The sequence below is a fragment of the Pseudorasbora parva genome, chromosome 14 (assembly GCF_024679245.1).
Source record: "Pseudorasbora parva isolate DD20220531a chromosome 14, ASM2467924v1, whole genome shotgun sequence".
NCBI lineage: Eukaryota > Metazoa > Chordata > Actinopteri > Cypriniformes > Gobionidae > Pseudorasbora > Pseudorasbora parva.
This window is the reverse complement of record NC_090185.1, coordinates 10262736-10283302: the sequence shown is the minus strand read 5'-3', so window position 1 is coordinate 10283302 and position 20567 is coordinate 10262736. Positions and strand designations below refer to the sequence as shown.

The 20567-nt window shown below is 40.0% G+C and overlaps 1 protein-coding gene across 2 annotated transcripts in view; it reads left to right on the top strand.

Moving 5' to 3' along the window:
- Positions 1-8173: 8173 nt before the first annotated feature.
- LOC137040063 (carcinoembryonic antigen-related cell adhesion molecule 3-like) overlaps positions 8174-20567 on the top strand; it is a 53276-nt gene continuing 40882 nt past the window's right edge. For both annotated transcript variants that reach the window (XM_067415478.1, XM_067415477.1), the window contains exons 1-3: positions 8174-8263; positions 12124-12453; positions 12659-12921. In XM_067415478.1, the coding sequence (XP_067271579.1) occupies positions 8221-8263; positions 12124-12453; positions 12659-12921 (636 nt within the window). In that variant the 5' untranslated portion in view covers positions 8174-8220. The remainder of the gene's footprint in view (positions 8264-12123; positions 12454-12658; positions 12922-20567) is intronic.

Here is a 20567-nt window from a genome sequence, read left to right as displayed (position 1 = left end):
TGACTTCAGTGCCGTTCTTTGTTCTTTTCTCAGAGAAAAGCTTAACTCCAAGTCTTCCAGAGTCGCGGTCAAAGCTGATTCGAAAGACCGCCACCGTTCGCCAGTTTCTGTGTTTACTAGAAGCACGCAAACGCAACTCGGCCGTCGTCATTATGGCCCCGCCCACCGACTCTATACACGATGTGATTGGCCCGGCAAGAGTTAGGCGAATACAGCTCAGAAGGGTGTTGAGAGTTGCTAGACTCGTGGGCAGATTAGATTTGCTGCCGCTAGGGTGCATCTAGATTTCTAGGCTAGTTATGTCCTGTAAGTGCTTTAAAAACAATGGCCATTAGTCTTAAGTTAGTAGGCCTACATTTAGAGAATTATTGATGTATTTCCATATGTTGTAGGCCTACATCTTGTTTACGTTTTTGCAGAATTGCCTTTTTTGGGGTTTGCACGGGGATGAAAGTGGTCCTAGTTCCTAGTCATATAATTAGAATATCATCAAAAAGTTTATTTCTTTCACTAATTCCATTCAAAAAGTGAAACTTGTATATTATATTCATTCATTCATTCACCAAAACAAAGGATTTTTAGAAATCTTGGCCAACTGAAAAGTACGAACTGTGGAAATTTTACACTGGAGCAACGTGGATTGTGGGCCTCTCCTCTCTTCCTCCAGACTCTGGGAACCTGATTTCCAAAGGAAATGCAAAAATGTACTTTCATCAGAGAACCTACTTTGGACCACTCAGCAGTCCTTTTTGTCTTTAGCCCAGGCGAGACGCTTCTGACGCTGACTGTTGTTCAAGAGTGGCTTGACACAAGGAATGTGACAGCTGAAACCCATGTCTTGCATACCTCTGTGTGTAGTGCAGCGTTTCTCAAAGTGTGGGGCGCGCCCCACTGGTGGGGAATAGAGACACGACAAGTGGGGCAAGACAAACGGGAGGAAATGTGTTAAAATCAAGATCATTTATAAAGGGGTTTAAATGGCAAAACACACCTACAATTGGATTATTAGACAGTTGATGACATGGTAAGCAAGTATGTCAATATTTTGAATAAAAAAGAAAAAAACGTAATAAAAGCGATATATCTGTCATTCAGCGCTATTTTGGTTGTTGTGAGTTACACGATAAACATGATGCGTTGCCATAGAAACATTAAGATTAAACGTTCTAAAATAACGTTGCCTTAAAAAAAAACTCTGTACACATGAAAGGTTTAAATGTGATGTTAATAAAATAAATGTTAACAGGCAAACTTAAAGCCTAGATAATTACCATTTTGTTGGGGTGATTGACAGATGGGGCTCGTGGCCCTTCCCTACCTCCAAAGTGGGGAATGGCAGAAAAAGTTTGAGAAACACTGGTGTAGTGGTTCTTGAAGCACTGACTCCAGCTGCAGTCCACTCTTTGTGAATCTCCCCCACATTTTTGAATGGGTTTTGTTTCACAATCTTCTCCAGGTGCAGTTATCCCTATTGCTTGTACACTTTTTTCTACCATATCTTTTCCTTCACTTGAGCTCTGTGAACAGCCGGACTCTTTTGCAGTGACATTTTGCCTTCTTGTGGAAGGTGTCAATAGTCGTCTTTTGGACAATTGTCAAGTCAGCTGTCTTCCCCATGATTGTGTATCCTACAGAACTAGACTGAGAGACCATTTAAAGGCCTTCGCAGGTGTTTTGAGTTAATTAGCTGATTAGAGCGTGGCACCAGGTGTCTTCAATATTGAACCTTTTCACAATATTCAAATTTTCAGAGATACTGAATTTGAGATTTTCCTTAGTTGTCAGTTATAATCATCAAAATTAAGAGAAAGAAACATTTGAAATATATCAGTCTGTGCGTAACGAATAAATATAATTTTCTATAAAAATGTTATTTATTTTTTGCTGTTGCGGTGCGGATGGGCGCCCGGAACGCATTGGGGGCTTTCTGTTTTAGCTGAAGATGGTGTTGTTTAAGTGGCGCCAAAGAAACGAACTAATCAGTTGTTGTAACAGAAATTAATCAATCAAAATAAATTTTGTATTATCACTGTAAAGCTGCTTTGAAGCTATCTGTGGTGTAAAAACGCTATTTAAATGAAGGTGACTTGACTTGTGTCTGACTATGTTTACTCAAGCTTTCTTGGGTAAAATATGTTTTAGTTTCGTTAGGGTTAGGAAAATGTTCTGACCGCTAAATGGTATCAGAGCAATACTTTCATGAAGCTTATATTTTAGAGTTCGACGATATGATGAAAAAGTACATACAGTTTTGTGACCATCTAATCAAATGAATATCTAATCAAAATATGTGCTACATACAAAAAAGTTGAAAGTCGAACTCAAATTTTTCTGATCTGTTCATGCGTTTCTGTCGGCTGTATAAACACATCAATTAGCTTTTTCACGTCACTAGTTTTAAAATAGGCAACTTCACTGCATAATGAATGCATAAAAGCAACCAGCTGGATATAAACTAATGCTAATAGATGGTAACAATCTAATAGATGGTAATAATAGATGGTAGCAATAGATGGTAATAATCGACATCAAACATTTGGGTCCCACTTGCATGTTTTTTTTTGTTGTCACACTGTTTTAAACCGCTTGAGGTACTAATGTTAGTGTCCTCTCAGCCTCAACACCAAACATACTGCTGTTCTCCACTAATGCAGAGTCTAGTCAACAAATTGATTACTGAAAACTTGTACAGGAGTATACTTTACTTTTTACATATACTGTTTTGTTGTCTGTTTTAAATCTGTATCTGAGGTCTGTATCAGAAGGGCCCCTTCACAATGTTTTCCTTAGGGCCCCCAGAAGTGTAGGACCAGCACTGGATAAATCTAATAATAATGCTTGGTTTAATGTGGAGAGTGAATGTTTGGTAAAATGAGAGTTTTGTGTTCGTCATCTCAGACACTGAAATCTTAAATTAAAGGACAAATGATCTCCACTCACCATAGACAGAAACACTGAATGTTTTTGATGATCGTTTAGCTCCGTTTATCTTCACTTTATAATCTCCCAGCATGTTCAGTTCTGGTGTTTGTGATGGTCAGAGATCCAGTTTGATCGTCCAGCTTCAGTCTGTCTCTGAATCTCCCATCAGGATCATCATAATATGAGAGAGAAGATTCCAGAGTCTCTAGTGATACTAGCAATAAGATAATTTTCATATCTAAATTTCCACAGTATCTCTTCGTCTTCAGATATTTCAGTAAGATCAGTGTTTAGAGTGACAGAATCTCCCTCCATCACTGATAATGACTGACCAAACACACCTGATGAACACACAGATTTGGTTTAGTAAGAATTGAAGAAAAGCAGCCAGGAAACATATATGAACAAACAGATGTGAGTGAATCAATAATTTGATCTTTGATGTCCCGGATTCACAGACAGTGCTTTGATGAAGCCAGAATTAGGCTTTAGTTCAATTAGAACATTTAAGTTGCTTTTATAACATGCTTTATTTAACGTAGACCAGTAAGAGCTGTGCATTTAAACCTCAAGAGGCGAATTAGCAACTGATGCTGTGGTCTTTAGCTAGCTTTGCTAGCTTGCCCACCACCCATGGCAAAGACCGCAGATTGAATCCCGCTCAGAGCGGGTCGAGTAGAAACCGGTTACACTTAGAAAACAAACAAGATGGTGTGCATCTTGAGACAAAACAATGGCACTGACATATTTTAAGATATGTCCGTACAAGTTTCTTTCAGTTAAACAGCTCAAACATAGACAAAGACCAAAGCCTTGTCTATGAAACCAGGCAATAGTGTTTTAAAATGATCTGCTGTAGAGCAAAATAAATGTGTAAAATTTAAGTTTAAATACATTAACATATTCAATAAAAAAATGTTGTCACTGAATTTGTATGATGTTTACAGCTGTTTAATTACTGCCTAAGCTTTTTAAATGTATTTAAATGTAAGTATTTTTAAGAAATACTTTATAATCATTGAAATTAAGATTTCTAATACAGAGATTTCAACACAGTGAATGAAAATAATCTATTTTGAACCGCAGCAGGAGCTTAATACTCCGAGATGTACTATAAATGACTCAAATATATGAATAGCTTACCAATCAGATGCCAGCAGCTCAAACAGAACAAAAGCAACATTTCCTTTAGATGTTCAGTGAAAGGTCTGATCTAATAATCAATAAAAGCACAATGATTTAAACACACACACACACACACAGGTAATGTGGCATGTGTGAGCATGTCCTCCCCTGACAGAGCTTGCCCATGCACACGGATATGCACTCTGTACGGATGTTATATATAGTTTATATTTAACGATTGTCAAGAAAAACTTGATGGTGACTTGAGGTTAAAAGTAGTTTGCTGAGGTAAAAAAAAGATCTGAAACTTTAGGCCATGCAGATAGATGGATGGATGGATGGATGGATGGATGGATGGATGGATGGATGGATAGATTGATAGATGGATGGATAGATTGATAGATGGATGGATAGTTGGATGCAAAGATGGATATATGATGGATAGATAGATTGAAGGATGGAGCAGATGGATTCTATATGGATACATGGGTAGATGGATGGATATATGGAAGGATGAGCGCATAGATGGATATATGGATAGATGGGCGATAGATGGATGGATGGGTGCATAGATGATAGAGAGATAAATAGATGGATGGATATATAGATGTTAAGTACAACTCTTAACTCTTCTTAATGTGGGAAACATCCTTCAGTTATATCATTTAATAGTCTTGTTAAGTGTGTAAAAGTAGAATATTTTTCATTAAATGGTAAAATGGAGCCTAACTAGAGATTTTAAAATGGTTGTGTATATTTATTTAGCTCTCAGTTTTAGTGTATGGGGGGAAAGTACAAAGTTAAAACTGTCTGTCATCTCACAGTGTTCGTTTTAGGCTACTGATGTTCAGTTTCTGAGTCAAACTGAAACCTGCTGCGGTCGGTGTTCTTCAGATACAGGGTTCGATCTGTCGGGTGGACAAAAAGCTTTTAGGTGAGAGTAGACATTCAGAGTGTGTTTAGTTTGTGGGTGAAGAGCTTCTTACTGTCCTGCTAACAGCTTAGTATTTTAATCCATGGAAACAATAGACCATTACAAGAAACTGCATTAGAGAGAGAGAGAGAGAGAGAGAGAGAGAGAGAGAGAGAGAGAGAGAGGAGAGAGAGAGAGAGAGAGAGAGAGAGAGAGAGAGAGAGAGAGAGAGAGAGAGAGAGAGAATAAGATGCAATAAAAACATTGATTATACAGGTCCTTCTCAAAAAATTAGCATATTGTGATAAAAGTTCCTTATTTTCCATAATGTAATGATAAAAATTAAACTTTCATATATTTTAGATTCATTGCACACCAACTGAAATATTTCAGGTCTTTTATTGTTTTAATACTGATGATTTTGGCATACAGCTCATGAAATCTCAAAATTACCTAAAAAAATTAGCATATTTCATGCCGACCAATAAAAGAAAAGTGTTTTTAATACAAAAAAAAGTCAACCTTCAAATAATTATGTTCAGTTATGCACTCAATACTTGGTCGGGAATCCTTTGCAGAAATGACTGCTTCAGGAGGCGATCAGCCTGTGGCACTGCTGAGGTGTTCTGGAGGCCCAGGATGCTTCGATAGCGGCCTTAAGCTCATCCAGAGTGTTGGGTCTTGCGTCTCTCAACTTTCTCTTCACAATATCCCACAGATTCTCTATGGGGTTCAGGTCAGGAGAGGTGGCAGGCCAATTGAGCACAGTAATACCATGGTCAGTAAACCATTTACCAGTGGTTTTGGCACTGTGAGCAGGTGCCAGGTCGTGCTGAAAAACCAAATCTTCATCTCCATAAAGCTTTTCAGCAGATGGAAGCATGAAGCGCTCCAAAATCTCCTGATAGCTAGCTGCATTGACCCTGCCCTTGATAAAACACAGTGGACCAACACCAGCAGCTGACATGGCACCTCAGACCATCACTGACTGTGGGGACTTGACACTGGACTTCAGGCATTTTGGCATTTCCTTCTCCCCAGTCTTCCTCCAGACTCTGGCACCTTGATTTCCGAATGACATGCAAAATTTGCTTTTATCCGAAAAAAGTACTTTGGACCACTGAGCAACAGTCCAGTGCTGCTTCTCTGTAGCCCAAAAGTGGCGTGACCTGGGGAATGCGGCACCTGCAGCCCATTTCCTGCACACGCCTGTGCACGGTGGCTCTGGATGTTTCTACTCCAGACTCAGTCCACTGCTTCCGCAGGTCCCCCAAGGTCTGGAATCGGTCCTTCTCCACAATCTTCCTCAGGGTCCGGTCTCCTCTTCTCGTTGTGCAGCGTTTTTTGCCACAACTTTTTCCTTCCCACAGTCTTCCCACTGAGGTGCCTTGATACAGCACTCTGGGAACAGCCTATTCGTTCAGAAATGTCTTTCTGTGTCTTATGCTCTCTTGAGGGTGTCAATGATGGCCTTCTGGACAGCGGTCGGGTCGGCAGTCTTACCCATGATTGCGGTTCTTGAGTAATGAACCAGGCTGGGAGTTTTTAAAAGCCTCAGGAATCTTTTGCAGGTGTTTAGAGTTCATTAGTTGATTCAGATGATTAGGTTAATAGCTTGTTTAGAGAACCTTTTCATGATATGAACAAGGAAATCATCAGGCCGTTTTTAGGACAGAGAAAACAGTGCTGTACAGATAAGTCAATTGTAAGAAAAATACTGTGTTTTTTTACACACGAAACATGAACTCATGTTATATTGCACACTGTAAACATAATCAAAGCTTCGAAAACACGCGAAGAACGGGACCTTTAAAACAATAAAAGACCTGAAATATTTCAGTTGATGTGCAATGAATCTAAAATATATGAAAGTTTAATTTTTATCATTACATTATGGAAAATAATGAACTTTTATCACAATATGCTAATTTTTGAGAAGGACCTGTATTTAACATTGCTTTCCATAAGTTTACTAAAAAAAAACAAAAATAGTCAAACTGTAAATATGAAAATAAATGCAATAATTTGAATGAAACATACAATATTCTTTTGAAGTGGTGATATTAATCGGGGGTTTAAGGGTTTGTAAAAATGTGCAACGATCTCTTGGTTGTATGAATGCGAATGACTTACCCCTGTTCGAGATCGATGTGTTTGTCTGATGAGTGAATGTGTGAATAAAAGATGTTCTTCTGCTGTTTGTGTCATAGATGTATTACATTACATTTACAAACTGCGTCTGGACAATCGATCTGAATCTCTGACCATCACAAACACACATCACACACTGGGCATACAGCAGGCCTATATGGCGCCCTCTATCGGGAAAATACAGAGACTGGAGAGACGTGATCATGTTTTGGACACCAGAGCAGATATTGTGCGTGATATTGTATATTGTAAACCAACGGAAAAACAAAATCAAAAAACAAAACAAAGACAAAGACAAAATAATTCATAGACAAAGGAGCGCATAGAAGGATCAATGTTTAAACAATGTCAGATATGTCCATATGATAACATATAAATAAAACATTTCAAATGAAATTCTGGATTTTATGCTATTTGTAAAACCGGGTAAATTAAACTAAAAGACCAACAACGTCAAACAATACAATAACGACTTATGGGCACGCGAGCATAAACCAAAGAGTGAAAATAATAAACAATTCTGGAAGACAAACAAAAAAGTGTGAGGCAGGTTCCTGTATGAAATATAACAATAGTTTCTGTAGGCCTATACAATGTTCATACACCACGGACATCTTTGAATTTTAAAAGGAAAAATACTGGGATAGTTCACCCAAAAAGTAAAATAAAGTCATCATTTACTCGCCCTGCTGGCATTGTTCATCAGGACATCCTTCTTTCTTTTTTCGTACCACAAAAGGAGATACAAAATAAAATAAAATAAATAAAAACATTCAGATTCACTGAGAATTTTCTACAGCAATATACAACTCTGAAAAAAATCGAGACCACTTGGCACAGAGAAATCAATGTAAAGTGGTCTGGAAAAAAGGAAGAGAAATTAATGGTAAGTGATCTCTTATTTTTTTCCAGAGCTGTAAATCAGTTTTCCTTTTCTTTTTTTTAAGACGCAAAAATAGGCGATGTCAAATGACGTCATGCGCGTGCTCGCGGAGGGCAAGCATGCAGTCAGACTCAAGAGAGGGATTCGCAGTCCGGTTCTCAACATCTGTTAAGAAACACAGTAATCTTGATCCTCTTCATTCATTTAGACTCTACACAGCTCTAACATGCAGAACATGATACTGCTCTTTCTATGCTGGCTCATGGATGGTGAGTATGAACTTCTGTTTATCTTTCTGTTTCATTTCAGACACCGCAGTATACCTACGCAGTGGTTTAAATCACGGGATGTCGCCGTAGAGACAGACACAGACGTCTAATAATGATTACCAACATTTATAAATAATGTGGTAGAGGGATAATAGTTCATTATGTATGCCAAAAGAATGGAATTGAAATAATAGGTGGGGCATTGTTGTAACATGAGGAGGGGCACATTTTAACATGACCATATGGCATCTTAAAATGTTATCTGATCTAATAAAAACATTATTCAAGAGAAACTAAAATTATTTCTAGAACTATTTCGTCTATAAAAGACAAGATGGATCATTATTTTTATTTTATTTTTCAGAGCAAATAATATAATTTTTTGTTAAGAAATTCAAAATAAAATAATTTTAGAGTATGACAATGAACACACTGCTAAACACAGCCATGCAGCAAAGGTCAAAACAAATTCAGGCAAATAGATGATGAAGCACATTCAGAAAAACAGAGCTCAGCACAACACTCCCCAGAACAGGAGACTAATAGACGAGCCAGTACACAAACATTTTTAAAATAATAATTTCTGAATATTCCTCTCAGCCTTCATTCACCTGTTTTCTGCGGTTTCTGAATCGAAATTCACAAGGTAATTATGCCAATTGCATCAGTACCTGTATGGAATAGCACAGTTCTAATAGCGAGGCTGCCGGTGTTGGAACATTCCCATCTGCACAACTAGGATTTAAGTCTGGTTAGTGTTTTCTGCTATTTAGCGACACATTAAAGGGGACTGCATTGTTTAATTGTGTTTTCTGTGGTGCACTTATAATGTTATAATGATTTTTAAAGAATAAATTGTCATAATTAAGGCATTTTTCATTTTAGTCTCTGATTTGAACGCTCTGTTTGAAGGGGCGTGTTTGCTGCATAGACTGTTAAAAAAAAAAAAAATGGATGTAGTGTCCGTGAAGTCACCCATAGGATTCTGAAGTGCAGTTTTGAAGCGTAAAGTAGAGACAGCTTAGCAGTGCGTCACTCCCGGATAATAGAAAATGGGCAAAGAGGCGGAGGTGGAGCTGAGGTGACGCGATGACGAACAGACTGCAGATAAATAGCTACCCACTTGTCACTCAAAGTGGCCACGCCCTTAATTATGTAGAACTTTAAGGCTTTATATAATGTAAACGAATAGTTATTTTAAAAAAATCACCCCCCTCACAATTATAATGAAGGGCAAAATTAAACGTATAGACCAAAACCACAATTTGTACCAGGCTGTAAACATGTTTTTTTCGGCTGTAAAGTTGGGTATTTTAACATAGGGCTCAATGAGATTCTGCTCTCTTCTGGAGCCTGTCCCTATTGGCCAGTTGAGGAATTTCAGTTTAAGTTACTATTGTACTGGCTTCAAGAGAAACTGCGGGAGTTTGCTGCTTGGTCTAGTCTAGAAATCTAGACGCACCCTAGCGGCAGCAAATCTAATCTGCCCGCGAGTTTCGTCTACGAACTCTCAATACAGTTCTGAGCTGTAAAATCCAAACTCTGGTCGGGCCAATCACATCGTGTATAGAGTCGGTGGGCGGGGCTTAACATATTGACAGCCGAGTTGTGCTTGCATGCTTCTAGTAAACACAGAAACTGGCTAACGGCGGCCTTTCGAATCAGCTTTGGACGCGACTCTGGAAGACTTGGAGTTAAGCTTTTCTCTGAGAAAAGAACAAAGAACGGCACTGAAGTCATTCTTAAAACGGGAAGATGTGTTCGAGTTTTGCCGACCGGATACGGCGAATGTTTAATCTTTCAACTAGCTCCGCTTCACGTTGCTCTGGTTGGTTGTGCGCTATCCAATTGCGTGCAGAGGGAGTTTGAAAGACAACCGTTTATCCCGCATAATGGTGAGTTTCTAGACCAAACATCTTGATGTGGGTCTGGCTTGTCAGGCTACGCTTGGCCTGCTGCGAGACTTCAGTGTAAACACCCACTGCTGTGATTGGCTGCTGTGAGACTTCAGTGTAAACTAGGGCTGCACGTTTTCAAGTTTTTCATTAACCGTTAACCGAGGCCCTTAGCGGTTAATACTCGGTTAACCATAGTGTGCGTCAGGGTTATTATTTTTATTAATTTGATGACCGCCATCTCCGTAGTGAACGCGCCTATATAGAGAAATGCACATCATGGATTACATAATCAGAGAGTAGCCTATTTCTTTTCGTTTTAAATTGTTAAAAGACATTTCAAGCTTTCTTAAGATATATTTCATGTCTGTGAGGCCTACGCTGAGTTTCGTTAAATTAGGATGAGATGCGCTCCAGTTCACGAGCCAAACGAGTGGCCGCGAGGCGAGGGCGCCTGCACGATTAGGGCATGCAGTAAAATATGCAGCCAAGAATGATTCACACAGTGTTTGACTCGCGCGGCTGAGCCTCTCCCGGCAGAGTTCAAGCATCTGTGGACTCGTCCCTTCAGCTCTGGCCATCTTGCTTTCAGTCCGCGATTAGCTTTTTTTGTTTTCTTCATTACAGTTAAAGTAACCTCTGCTTTTCGCTAGTCCCTCACAAGTTTCTCAAACTTTCTTTCTTCTGATCCGTTATGCACAGCGCGCGCGGCTCCCGCTCTGCTTCTGCCCTAATGCGACTTTTAGTCCAGTGCGACGTATGTTATTCTCCTCTTCATGACGCATTTTTTGACTGATGCGACTTATTCTCCGGAGCGACTTATAGCCTGAAAAATGCGGTAAGCACTGCATTACAATACTTGCATTTTGCCCCGTCACTCTCAATTTTAAAGTGCTCCCACGCTGTACTTTTCTTTGCCTGCTTCATGTTCAAGTTGGTCATGACTTCTTCTTGTGGATATTACAAATGTCTGGGAGCGCTCTGGCGGTCTCTAGTGGTGCAAAAATATATTACAACTAAATTCAAAGCACGTCATTGACGCCACTTAACCGAGCAAAATATTTTACTCGGTTATGCAAATTTTTACGGTTAATCGGTTAACCATGGACACCCCTAGTGTAAACGCCCAATGCTGTGATTGGCTGCTGTGAGACTTCAGAAGAGAAGAGACTTCTAAGAAACAATGTGAAGTTGATCAGAGATCACAGATAAGGCATTATAGTGAACGCAGTTACTTACATGTTGTGGAATTACTGAGTTGATAATCGTAAAAGTCTGTATGCAAAGCCTGCGCCAAAATTGACGACTGATTTACCAAAGAATCCACAGTGAAATGTGTCGCATACAAATAAATAATGCTCAACTGAGACCACATTCTTAGCATTAGGATCCTTTGGAAGGTAATGTTGATTTTTGTCCATTGATCCTGCATCGTTCTTCTCTCCTCGTCATCTCACGAACACGCCAGTGGGTGGGGCCAAAGTTGCAATGACGAAGTAGGCGTTGATCTTCTTCTGCATGGGCAGTCTTTCACCTCTATAGCTAAATCTACAGCGAGTCATTTGCTGGGCTTGGTTACAATAAAAGCTGTTTTTGGACTAACAAGGAAATGTTCAGTTCTGAAACATAAACATTATTATATTATATTATTACCTCTTAAATGTCAAAAACTCAAGTTTGATTCCACATGTAAATGACCACAGTTCATTATGTGGCTAATGTGTTTTTGTTAGGTTATAGGGCATATTTGAATCTGACCTCTGCTGGAAAGATATTCACATTCACATGCACATCCAGCACGATCCCTACACAGTTTATCCATTAAAAATAATAATAATAATTTACAAGGTCCAACCAGTTCTAGTATACCCAGTGAAGTTGCTTTTTTTATGAATTGTATAATTTGAAAAGCATTTCTGACAGCAGAAAAAGTCTAATCTGTGAAACTAATGGTTTCTGCTCTAGGTGTGTTTGGTTCAGAGACAAATGAAACAAAGGCCGTGATGGAGGGGGATTCTGTCACTCTACACACCAATCTTACTGAAATACAAAATAATGATAGAATAATGTGGATGTTTGGACCAAAAGACTCTGTCTTAATGCAAACAACTAGAATGGACGATTTGACCTCATTTTTTGTCAACGATGATTCTGGATTCAGAGGCAGATTACAGGTGGACCAAAAGACTGGATCTCTCACCATCAGAAACGCCAGAATCAGACACTCTGGACAATATAAACTAACCATCTCTAGAGAAAATACTACCACAAAGATATTTAATGTTACTGTCTATGGTGAGTATCTCAAGTCTTTCAATGATCCATTTTAGATTAGCACTGTCTGTCTTAATAATTAGATCATTCTATTATTTATAATAAACCATCTCAGACACCAGAAGTGATATCAAAAATGTGTTTGCTGTTAAACTAGTGGAACTATCTCTTTTATTAAAGATGAAATATCTGTCCCACTATGATTATTTGTTCATTACTTTTTCAGGTGTGTCTGGTGCTGATATAGATGAAGTGTCATTGATGGAGGGAGATTCAGTCATTCTAAACACTGACCTTAAAACAGACCAACAAGACAGAATTAGATGGTATTTTAATGAGATTCGCATGGCTTTAATAAGTGGAGATCAGAGTAAGATCTGTGCAGATGATCAGTGTAAAGAGAGATTCAGAGACAGACTGAAGCTGGATCATCAGACTGGATCTCTGACCATCATGAACATCAAGTCATCAGACACTGGGCTTTATGAGGTACAGTTTAACAGCGGCAACATTGTGAAGGTCTTCAATGTTACTGTCCATGGTGAGTCATTTAATTCATGTTTCCAATCACAACATGACATCATGACTTTGCATAAACATACACGCCACTGTCTAAAGCCAAGTGGCGTGTTATCTGCATCTTGAGCTATGCGCGTGTATGTTTACACCGTGTGATTTCGCATGTATGTCTACGCCTAAACGAACCATCATCTCCGCGTGTATGTCTACGCCTAAACGAACCATCATCTCCGCGTGTATGTCTACGCCTAAACGAACCATCATCTTCGCGTGTATGTCTACACCTAAACGAACCATCATCTCCGCGTGTATGTCTACGCCTAAACGAACCATCATCTCCGCATGTATGTCTACACCTAAACGAACCATCATCTCCGCGTGTATGTCTACGCCTAAACTAACCATCATCTCCGTGTGTATGTCTACGTATAAACAAACCATCATCTCCACTTGTATATCTACGCCTAAACGAACCATCATCTCCGCGTGTATGTCTACGCCTAAACGAACCATTATCTCTGCGTGTATGTCTACGTATAAACGAACCATCATCTCCGCGTCTGTCTACGCCTAAACGAGCCATCATCTCCGTGTGTATGTCTACGCATAAACGAACAATCATCTCCGCGTGTATGTCTACGCCTAAACGAACCATCATCTCCGCATGTATGTCTACGCCTAAACGAACCATCATCTCCGCATGTATGTCTACGCCTAAACGAACCATCATCTCCGCATGTATGTCTACGCCTAAACGAACCATCATCTCCGCATGTATGTCTACGCCTAAACGAACCATCATCTCCACGTGCATGTCTACGCCTAAACGAACCATCATCTCTGTGTGTATGTCTACGCCTAAACGAACCATCATCTCCACGTGCATGTCTACGCCTAAACGAACCATCATCTCCGCATGAATGTCTACGCCTAAACGAACCATCATCTCCGCATGTATGTCTACGCCTAAACGAACCATCATCTCCGCGTGTATGTCTACGCCTAAACGAACCATCATCTCCGCGTGTATGTCTACGCCTAAACGAACCATCATCTCCATGTGTATGTCTACGCCTAAACGAAGCATCATCTCCGCGTGTATGTCTACGCCTAAACGAACCATCATCTCCGCGTGTATTTCTACGCCTAAACGAACCATCATCTCCGCGTGTATGTCTACGCCTAAACGAACCATCATCTCCATGTGTATGTCTACGTCTAAACGAACCAGCATCTCCATGTGTATGTCTACGCCTAAACGAACCAGCATCTCCGCGTGTATGTCTACGCCTAAACGAACCATCATCTCCGCGTGTATGTCTACTTCTAAACGAACCATCATCTCCGCATGTATGTCTACGCCTAAACGAACCATCATCTCCATGTGTATGTGCCCCCCTAAACGAACCAGCATCTCCGCGTGTATGTCTACGCCTAAACGAACCATCATCTCCGCGTGTATGTCTACGCCTAAACGAACCATCATCTCCGCATGTATGTCTACGCCTAAACGAACCATCATCTCCGCATGTATGTCTACGCCTAAACGAACCATCAAACCTCCGCATGTATGTCTACGCCTAAACGAACCATCATCTCCGCGTGTATGTCTACGCCTAAACAAACCTTCATCTCCACGTGTATGTCTACGCCTAAACGAACCTTCATCTCCACGTGTATGTCTACGCCGTGTGATTCCGCGTGTATGTCTACGCCTAAACGAACCTTCATCTCCACGTGTATGTCTACGCCGTGTGATTCCACGTGTATGTCTACGCCTAAACGTACCATCATCTCCACGTGTATGTCTACGCCGTGTGATTCCGCTTGTATGTCTACGCCTAAACGAACCATCATCTTGTTGGTTTTTTGTTGTTGTAATGAATACACTCCTATTGCACTAGCTTTCCTTTGTAGTGAACGTCACACATGCACCATAGTCGTTCACTAGCACTGACAAATTAAAGCTGCCATTTATGCGACATAAAATTACTGTTACTTTTGGCTATGGGTTATTAGATCCAGCATTCTTTAAATCATACACAGAGAAGTAGTATCATTAAAATTACATTTATTTAAGTGGAGAGAATGATGAAGGAGCTTGACTTACTGTATCTGAGCTGCCTGTCTCTACTGTTTGATTGGATGAAATCCCCACAGCATCCCAGAAATATCAGATTCGACCCTGGATGCCAGATCTTGTCAAAAGATATGTTTTGTCTGGTGTTCAAACTTGTCAACAGTCTTGTCTGGTACTATTACCAGTGAACTGCCTTTCAGTAAATGCCATAAACGGGTCTAGTTCTGGAGAAAGAGTGACTTCTGACCCGACACGTGACGTATTGATGAACACAGAAGCGCAGAGGATAGAGCAAAACAAAACCCCAGTCACAAAGCTTCAGTTGCAGCTGGATGGTTATGTGCTTTTTGGGCTTCAAAATCTAAAGTACCATTCACACCCATTATAAAGATTGGAAGAGCCAGGATACTTTCAATATAACTGAATGAAGAAAGTCATATACACCTAGGACGACTTGAAGGTGAGTAAATTATGGGATAATTTCATTTTTGGGTGAACTTACCCTTTAAAGTAACATGCAAAGGTTGCAATTGAGAATCCCCTTGTCCAACACCAGTGCCTGACCTCACAAATGCGCTTCTTGAAGTATGGTCACAATTTCCCAAAAACACACTCCTAAACCTTGTGGAAAGCCTTTCCAGAAGAGTTGAAGCTGTTAAAGCTGCAAAGGGTGAGCCAACTCCATATTAAACCCTACGGATTAAGAATGGGATGTCATTAAAGTTCATGTGTGTGTAAAGGCAGGCATCCCAAAACTCTTGGCAATATAGTGTGTGTGTCATAGGAGAGGGCTAAGTAAAATACTAATTCTCCTATATAGAAAATAAATCGAATCTTGAGTGTTGCACACTATAAGGATGCTGTGAGTTCAATTACTTTAAAAAAGTGGCTTAACCACAATTCATCTTATATTTCTTTATTCTTTCACCCATTTTAATTCTAATGATTTTCAGGAAATTATAATGCACACTTGTTTTCATATCCATATCTTTGTGGTTGAAAAAAACAAGATCCTCCATCATCTGTTGGTTTGTGTTTCAGATGTTCCTGCTGCTGAACGAGATGAAGTGAAGAGAAAGTCAGTGATGGAGGGAGAATCTGTCACTTTAGATCCTGGTGTAATAAAAACCCCAATTGATTTAATGGAATGGCATTTTAATAATACTTTTATTGCTAAAATCACTGGAGATCAGAGTCAGATCTGTGCAGATGATCAGTGTAAAGAGAGATTCAGAGACAGACTGAAGCTGGATCATCAGACTGGATCCCTGACCATCACACACACCGCAAACACAGACTCTGGACTTTATCAACTAGAGATCAAAAGTGTCCGGCGACGTCATCGTCGCAGCATCGCCATCACCACTGTCAAGAGCTTCAGTGTTTCTGTCTCTGGTGAGTGTCATTTGAGCAATTTTTTGTTTTAAATTGACACTTTTTTTAAATTGACATTTTTACAACAAACACTTAAAACATGGGTGGGGAACTTTGATCCTGGAGGGCCAGTTCAGCTTCAACCCTAATCAAAGACACCTGAAGCTAATCGAGGTCTTCAGGATTACTAAAAGCTGTCTCATTTCGTTAAATTTTTTAGGCTCCTGTGTAGGATGCAGACTATGGAGTGTCCTCAACCAGAATTAAACGAGAGGTCCTTAGTAGCCTGGATGCCAGCGGAACTTAGCCCCGCCCACAAAATCTTTAGGTCGGGGAGTTCGGTCTGGCCTCGATCCATAGAGGAGTAATTATCCCCGAACAGAAACTGTTCGGACCAATGAAATCATCAGGGCGGGCTTTAGCCGATGACGGACAGATGATCAACAGTAACGTAATCATGCACGTCATCAAAAGGGCTTGGATTATATTTGTTCGAATCCTAAACGGAGAGCTTGTTCGTATCTGCATTCACCTTCACAATTTCTCTCAGAAATGATGATCATGTTGGGTAAGTACTCTGTGTATCATTAAATTCTTTAATTTTTTTTTTTACAACACCGGCAAAGATCGTTTATTCCAGCGCGCGTACAGACAGGGTTGTCAAGTTTTTACAACAAAACACGGCAACTACTAGCCCTAAACAATAGCTTCTGGGGGGTTCTCCGGGGGAAAAATGGTGTTTGGGGGGTAAATTGTGTGTTATTTTGGCAAGGTTGCCTGCTAAAATTCACACTCATGGGTCTATATATCACATAATAGTCACTTCAACCTGCGGACATAGAAAACAATCTGCAGAAAAAAAACGCGGACTTGGCAACACAGTGCAGTTGAGCTCTGCTGACGTCACTTCGTTGCTCTGATTGGTTGTAGGTCTATCCAATTGAGGTCTTTGCTGGTTTGGTTGAAACACGCCCCATAATCACAGCCCAATGGAGCAGTTTCAGACTCATATTCTGACTAGAATTGAGTATGACCACGTCAGGCTACCTTCGTAGGACACACAGGCAGGAAGTATCACGTTGCTATGCCAACACGTTCAGCCTTGTTGCGCTCTCACGCCAGTTATATGAATGAAAATTACTTATAACTTGATGACTATGACTATGAAATGTTTCTTGTCTTGACAGCAATGTACTGTTCTAAACGTTTAAAAAGCACTAAAGCGTTGTAATCCTGTTAACCACAACTATCTGTTTGAGGTAATAGAGCTTAAAAAACAAAAACAAGCTTAAACTTGCATTTAAACACCACACCTACGCTCGCATGTATATCTGGTGGTGGTGCCGTTTTTTCATATAATAAAAAAATATGACGGTTGTTAACGGAGACGCAAAGAATTGTTGGATATCTCCAGCCGCGAAGGATACACCTCACGCGCACTCTGAATTCCTGTGAAAGAAGGACGCATTCGAAGGTCACGTTTAGTGTCCTACTCACTTTTTTTAAATGAGATGGCCTTATGACGGATACAGCCTTTGAATGCGACCTCCGGAGGACGCAGCCTTCTGAAAGAGACACAGCTAAAGTTACAGGCAGGTGAGTGGTTTTTTTTTTCAGGGTTGGAGTTAGAGAGTGGCCCTCCCGGATCAACGTTCCCCACCCCTGACTTAAAACCAACAACTCTAAGGTTATGAACATGAAGAAAAATGGTGTTAGTATTGTCTCAGTGATGTGATGCTGTTCTTTAAAACAACAGAAGGCGCCGCCATATATCCGTGAAATCAATATCATATAACTGATGACCAAAGTAGAAAGCTGTAAATATCAGATAAAAATATAAGTACTGGATGGTTTCTGTCTTCAGCTGTTCCAGATTTAGCTCTGTCTTCAGGTGCTGAAGCAGGGTTAAGTACTGCTGTTGTTGTTGGTGCTCTGCTCATTGCTGATTTGCTTTCACAAGCCTCAAGCTAAGAGCGGTGAGTATTACATACATACAGCTGATTTAACAAGATGAGAATATCTCGATAGATGTGAAAATTAAACTTATCATTTAGTTAAATACAATATAAATACATATTGTGTTATTGTTCAAACAGGCATCAGGAAGCAGCTCCGTGATCAGGTGAGTGTCTGCATGCAAAAAAACCTGAATTTAAAAGTCTTTACATGCAATAGCTATAAAACTGACACTTTGATGCTTCATAATGTTCATAAAGAGATCGTAAAACTAATGAATTGAGCAGTGTAGTCCGAATCATAGTATTCGTGGGAGCAGCATGTATTCTGACGAGAATCTCATTCAAATAATGTCACCTATATTGGCTTGTAAGCACAAGCATGAGCCCAGCCCTTCCTATCATGAAATAAAGACTTTTGAATGTTTGTACATTAATAACCTCATGCACCATGTGATAGCTTGAGTGAAAACTACTTTAATAAGTTGACTGCGTTTGTAATGCAGTTCGAGTGCCGTGACAAAATGATGACATGGCGTTTTTGTTTAATAATAGTTTTGTGATTGCCGTAAATAAATCTCTTATGTTTTTATCTTTACAATAATACCGGCATATGTAGTGCAAATGTTTAATTGTAGTGGACATATTGCACAGGCTTTTGGAATTGACAAATGGCTCTGTCTGTTTATTTGGCAGTATAAAACTTAAGTTAAGGGTCTTTTTATTTACTATAAAGGTGCAGAACGCCACACAGCAACTTTTCAGCTTTGCACCAAGGAAAAATCAATTGTAAATCATGTAATCACAAAATGTGAAGGTAAAGCATCTGACATGGTCTACACACATTAGAAAAGGGTTGTTTTCCCCCACGGCATAAACAGCGATTTTTGTGGGCGTTTACAGTAATGTCGACCAAGTTTAGTGGTTCTTGTTGGAGCTCAAACGAGCTGCGTCACACGAGAATTAACCAAGCCTGCAGTCTCCCTCTCATTTACTGAAGCTTTCGCGCCTCGATCACCCCCCGGTGACCGGTCCCAGTATAGCCGCCCCTCTGTGTTTTCTAATGGATGCGAGGCAAACTAAATAATAAAACTACACTTCAAATATTTTTTCCCCAAAGTTAGTTTATGTCACTGAAGGCAGTTATCATCACGATGATTTAATTTCAGGTGTTCGTTTTTAAAATAAGTTTAGTTTGAGTTAGTTATTTGATGCTATAAAAACGGGGGGGTGACGTCATGATTGACAGCTGAGACTGACGGCTTCTCTGAGTGAAGTTGTCACTGAGGCACTAACGGACTTTTTTCGAAATTTTTGGGAGCAGATTAGATCTTTAGCTTTAATTTCTACATTTCCATAACTGTTTATTTCACACCAACATAATTAATTGTTCTGCCTCTGCGAGAGTGTGGGCGGGCTTTTGATATCGCAGCTCTACTTCCTGCACTCTACTGTGCAACTCCGGTCCCGAAATCACTACTGCGCAGACTCGGTCCCAAGATGTCCGCGCCGTGCAGGCCGCCTAAAAGCTTCAAATCTGCCAAGCGGAAACGGATGATGTCGAGTCTTCCATATTTTTTTACGGTCTATGGAATTAACCTCATTGGTTCTTGCGGAAGCTCAAACATGCTGGAACGTTTTGAGTATAAACACTTCCCCAAACGGATGAGGCGTGCATGCAGTCAGCAGAAACTGTCCCTTAAGGTGGTAAAACGGTCTTGCATAATTTGCAGACGACATTGATTGGACTACGGTCAGACTTCACCATACTGGTGAGCTGACTTGTTTTCCTGATTTATCAACAATTTCCTTGCTTGCTGCGGCTCTCATTTTCCATGTATCTGGTTCTGTTACTAAACCAAACATGATACTGTTACATGATTGGCTGTTAGCGTGTCACTCCCTACATTGCTAGGTTACCAGAGAGTGAGTGTCTTTGTTCATGTAACCAAACTTGCTTCGCAACCTCTGGTTTCTTCTGACGAAGAAAAAAAATTGATTGACCGTTTTATCGAATGCATTTTTTATTGATATCAATTACGTGTCTATCGCGATTACATAGCATTATCGTTTTATCGCCCATCCCTACTCCAAATTCATTAACACAAGAACCCGTAAGACCTCCGTTCATCTTCAGACACAGATGAAGATATTAGTGTTGAAATCCGATGGCTCAGAAAGGCCTTCATTGACACCAATGTCATTTC